We start from the raw sequence: 4,854 nt of genomic DNA on the forward strand, positions 1-4,854 counted from the left end.
TTAATTAGCTAGATGAAATAGCATAACAAAATAATAAACAAATTTAGCAATAATTTTTAATAATACTCTCATTATTATTATTAGTAACAGTTAAAGAATTTTGAGTAGAAGAGGAGCTTAATGCATATGAATATTCCTTAAAAAGCTTTTTCAAAACTATGTTTAGTATTTGTATAATTTTGCAAAACAAGATCGTCATCTTCTTTATATATAGCATTAAAAAATTCCATAACACTATTTTCTTTAAAATGAGGATCTAGTATAGTTCTAAAATAAATAATTAGTGAAATTGGTTAAAAATATTTTAAAATTTTTGCTTCCATCTTATCAAAATGTCACAAAAACATAGTTCATCTTGAAAAATCATAAAAAGTTGGATAATATTTAAAATGAGTAGGAGCTAGTGTCAAATTAGTAGAGTAAATAGTGGAAAAACTAATTATTATATCAACAAAAGCATTTAGAAAATATTTTATTTATTTTAGTAGTTTCCTATTTTATAGGAGATCCATATTGTAATTGTCTAACAAAATTAAAATAGTCAATACCTGTATATATCTTACGACGTATTTGATCGTTAGAAAGTGAAAAAAGTTTTAGTAGTATTAAGAAATAGAGATTGCTAGGAAACTTATTTTTCAATAAAAAAAATTACTATTTTCTATTGTTTGATAAGATATTTAATTGGAACTAAAAGTCCCTTACTTTTACTTATTTGATTGAGGAAAGTGAAAAACTAAAAAGTAAGGCTCACTTTGAAAACTAGAAATATTGAAAGTAGAGATCTTAATATTAATGAGAAAGTAACTTAAAACTAAAATGGAGGGTTTGTGTAATACTAAAAAAAAAGTGTGTTTCTCAACCAAGTTAAAATAAACGATATGCAATAATAATAATAATAATAATAATAATTTCTATAAGTAATTGTTAATATAACATTTCAACTATTAAACGTAAAAGATAATTAAACCAACGATTAAGCAATCATTGCTCATATGTGAGTCACAACAACTTATGAATGAAACACATAATGAGAAACTAATAAAATGATGATGTAAAAGGTTTTTTTTAATAAGGCAATAGTTTATTGGCCTAAGTAAAATTATTCCAAAAATAAATAAGATGGTATATATGAAAATTGGTAACAATTCCTCCGAAAATTTAGGTATAGTTACTCCTAACAAATAATTCATTTATTACATAGGAATTTTTTTACTTGTTAAAACACATGCAACCTAATTTACACCACCTGAGCTATCACATATTTTTTTTTTTCATTAGCTTATGATTTAAAACTTCTCAAATCCGTTTTCTGTTTATTCTCTATTATGTTTTCCATTCATAAATTGTCAATTGACTCGCAGATGAGTAATTTTGTAACCTTTATATCTTTATTTTTAGAGGGACAAAAGAAAGTGATATTTTTTAGATGTCATTTATGTCTTTTTCACTTTTTATGTTAATGAAGTTAAGTGAGATTTTTAATAGTTTAAAGGTTTATATGGACTAAACAAAAAAGAGTATGTAAACATGATTGATAGTGCAACTAGTCTAAATAAAATTACTCTTTTAACTAATACAGTTAGGCACTATTAGATGCCTATCAGTGCATTGATTACAAGCAGTTAATTTTATCTCAAAAATTACCACCCATATAATCGAGCCAATAGAATGATGTATAGTAGCAATGGGCCAGTCCGGCCGTTCTTTATTGGGCCCCAGCCAGGCATCAAGGAGAGTTGGCCCAGGCCCAGAACCATTTTCGATCCATCTATTTCAAAGTCAATGAGTCGTAGCCCCAATTTTGGGAGTATGAAAAAAAAAAAAACACCATCGAGTTTGAAATAATCTGTACTACAAATTTGCCAATGGCATTTTGATGGATTATGTCCAATTTTGGCTTCATTGAATTTATTGATCTCTCAACTAAGCTCAAGAACAAAAATGATATTTATGATGAATAAACGTATGCAATGCATAATATTTATATTTCAAGAGGCCTATTTTTCAATTGAAATTTCTTCTCTAGTTGAGATTAAAGATTAGTTAGTGAGATACATAGTAAGACTTGATGATATGTTGTTTCAAGCTACAGATTACAAATAACTCCTACCTAGGAAATTTATCATGTTAAATTCAGACTGAGACATTGGTAGAGCCAACCATTCCTGCTCTCACTCTGACATCTCGAGGCCACATCTGATGCTTGGGGGAGTCGCCATCCATTGCTGTTTAGTTTTGGATCAGAAGACTCAGTTGATGATGATGAAAAGCTTGTTCCAGAATCTGAAGTAATCGATGTCTCCTGCTTTCTCCTTTGGCTCTGAGTGCTTCCAATTGCCAGTGTTAGCTCTAAGTCACTCTCTTCGTCGACGACTAGCATGACATCTCCATTGTCTTCTTCAGTATGCTCTTCAGCAGGCAATTCCAGATCAAGCATTCGACTAGGTTTTCGCTGCTCGAAGTAACTATAGCTTGATTTATCTGAACCTGCCTCATTTTCTGCACTCTTCTCAGGATTGTTTTGGGTGTTCGCAGATGCGCTTTGCCTCTTCGTTTCGGCATTCTTCATGTCTCTCATTAGTAGCTTCTGAATTTGGTAAAGCCTATGGAGTTCATGAACCTGAATTAAGGATGTAGAAGAAGTAAGAATAGGTATAAAGTTGTAGGTGGACATTAGATGGAGAAAGAAAAGAAGACACTATGTTACTGCATGCCTGTTGTTTGAAGGTCTCCTCATGCTGCAACATGGCCATCTTCATGTATTTTTTGTCGTAGTGTTGTCGATATGTCTCCATGCCTTCTGATGCTCTATTGATTACTCCAATGGAGAAAAGATTCACAATATTTCTTGTTCTACCTCTGCTTGTTTGAGTTAAATGTCCTCTTTTTGCCTGCACATATTAGATTTGGATCAGTGACACAGTACATGAAATTTGATTTTGTAGTGAAATGACAGTGATGAAAATATGCATCGCTCTGCTTCATTGGAGCACCCTTGCAGTATGGATAACATGATGAACAACAACCTTACAATCATTCATCGTACTTAACTGGAAGTTTTTCATCTAGATATACAATCATCTCTTAAAGGAATACATATGCTTCGCAAAATTTCATGCATCCAACGCTCACATCGATATTTAGCTAATTGTTGAAATTGATTTGTCTGTTTGTGTAAATAGAAGCCTCAAAGGCACTGTTGTCTTTGCTTTCATTGATAACAATTGTCACATCTTGTAGCTTTTCCACATTTAGGATGCAAGGAAGCAAGAACTTACTATGGTGAGTCAAGAGACGACCATAACAACAACAAAGAAGAACTTCTGCCAATCTTTGTTGAGAATTCGCTTACCGCAACCAATGAATGGCACAAGCAAAAACTAGAAAAAGAAATTGATGCAAGGGATTTGGTTAGATCTAGAAGGAGGTTTGTCTTCCAGTCAGCTAGCCTTCTGGGTCTACCAATAATTTTTCTCTTAGTATATTCTACTAAATAGTGAGATTCTCCTACTCTCACAGATGACATCTGACCCTGTAAATTTCATATCACAAAAGATAGAGAAAAAGAAAAGACTTCCCTCAAATACAAATTATGTAGGTTGTTCATGAGTGCCTACATATCTTCAAAAGAATTTTCAAGGTACTAACTCTATTGTCCACAGAAAGGAACTAGTTTTGGTTAAACATGCCACTAAACAAGCTACATGGCACAATTTGACAATGGAAAGAGAGCAAAGTTCCCAACTATAATGTAATTTTGCTGTCAAGAAAGAATCATAAGGAAGCTGAAACCTATTTCAAGCAAACTAAACTCTGTCTACCATGAAAAGTTCTTGATGTACTAACTTCATCTTCTCATCAGCTCAGTGTTGAAAAGCACAGTAGATCTTCCAGAGTAGGAGGACATGAGAGGGAACAAAAACAAAACAAAACAAAATATCATAAGCAAACGTCACCTGAGAGATTTTATCAGCTGATCACTTGCTATGGGAGGAAAGAAGAAGAAGCTGAAGAAGAAGTTGCAACAGTTGCTTAGGCTTTATGATTCTTTGGGCAAAACAGCATCAACATCCATATACCCAATCTTCTAAGGAAGGAGATGTATTTGAGATTCTCTTTCACAGACTCTCACAGGAATAGTTTAATGGGCTTCTCAGAGGCATGCCCAAATAGATCCCAGTTCCTCTGGCCAATGCAGTTCCAAGTATATGAGGAGGAAAGATGCCTCAGACTGTGCCAAGAAAGGACAGTGATAAAAATAAGATGACCCACTTCTCATATAAATTGTTTGACAAATTATGGAGCACTAACTAAGCCAAAAGAATTAACTAAAACTGACAGCTAAACCCTGCAATGGTAGATCACATGTGCTCTCTGTTTTATTGATCATTCCCAGATGTTTCTATAGGTTATATTATCTCTATGTCTTCGTATCATGAATTATAAAAAAAGAAAAAGAAAAAGAAACCAAAGTGTTAATAAAAAAGAGATTAATGTCTTAAGTTTTGGATTGAGTTTAATTCTAACCTGTGTGCATTAAGCCTAGTTTCACATGCTCAAGTTGATTCTTAAAAAGAGGCGTGATATATATTACTAATTTATTACTGAATAATTTAAGTTTTTTTAATGCCAATTGGTAAAATCTAATATGGTTGAAATGTTTGTGTTTGTACAAGAGGATGATTTGACAAAAATGGGGACAAAAACGACGAGTGAGAATCAGAAGCTCCATGGCTGAGAGCCAACTAATTCCTTGTAGATAGCTCTGTGCAGTCTCTTATTAAACTTTGGACTATTCCATAGATTTTAGACAACTCATGCAATAAAATCCAATGTTAGGAGACATGGTAT

The 4,854-nt window shown here is 32.6% G+C and overlaps 1 protein-coding gene across 3 annotated transcripts; it reads right to left on the reverse strand.

Annotated features, from left to right (window-relative positions):
• Nucleotides 1-2,003: 2,003 nt before the first annotated feature.
• Nucleotides 2,004-4,561, reverse strand: LOC140787220 (uncharacterized). 3 transcript variants are annotated; one of them, XM_073136028.1, is made up of 4 exons: nucleotides 4,531-4,561; nucleotides 3,960-4,234; nucleotides 2,718-2,894; nucleotides 2,004-2,623 (listed from the first exon to the last, which is right to left on the reverse strand). In XM_073136028.1, exons 3-4 carry the CDS (start codon nucleotides 2,796-2,798, stop codon nucleotides 2,126-2,128), a joined length of 579 nt encoding a protein of 192 aa, XP_072992129.1. In that variant the 5' UTR covers nucleotides 2,799-2,894; nucleotides 3,960-4,234; nucleotides 4,531-4,561; the 3' UTR covers nucleotides 2,004-2,125. The 3 variants fall into 3 exon arrangements, with proteins under 3 accessions (XP_072992129.1, XP_072992128.1, XP_072992127.1); XM_073136027.1 differs by lacking the exon at nucleotides 4,531-4,561 and adding an exon at nucleotides 4,343-4,379; XM_073136026.1 differs by lacking the exon at nucleotides 4,531-4,561 and having other exon boundaries at nucleotides 3,960-4,254.
• Nucleotides 4,562-4,854: the final 293 nt, after the last annotated feature.

Source organism: Typha latifolia, chromosome 4 (genome assembly GCF_019914945.1).
Source record: "Typha latifolia isolate L0001 chromosome 4, TyphaL0001v2, whole genome shotgun sequence".
In the NCBI taxonomy this organism is placed as follows: domain Eukaryota; kingdom Viridiplantae; phylum Streptophyta; class Magnoliopsida; order Poales; family Typhaceae; genus Typha; species Typha latifolia.

Excerpts from the sequence above, each read along its gene's own strand:
- LOC140787220 (XM_073136028.1), bottom strand. The coding sequence starts at position 2,798 with ATGGAGACATATCGACAACACTACGACAAAAAATACATGAAGATGGCC. Across the intron at positions 2,624-2,717 it reads AGGAGACCTTCAAACAACAG|GTTCATGAACTCCATAGGCT; the intron begins GCATGCAGTAAC and ends TCCTTAATTCAG.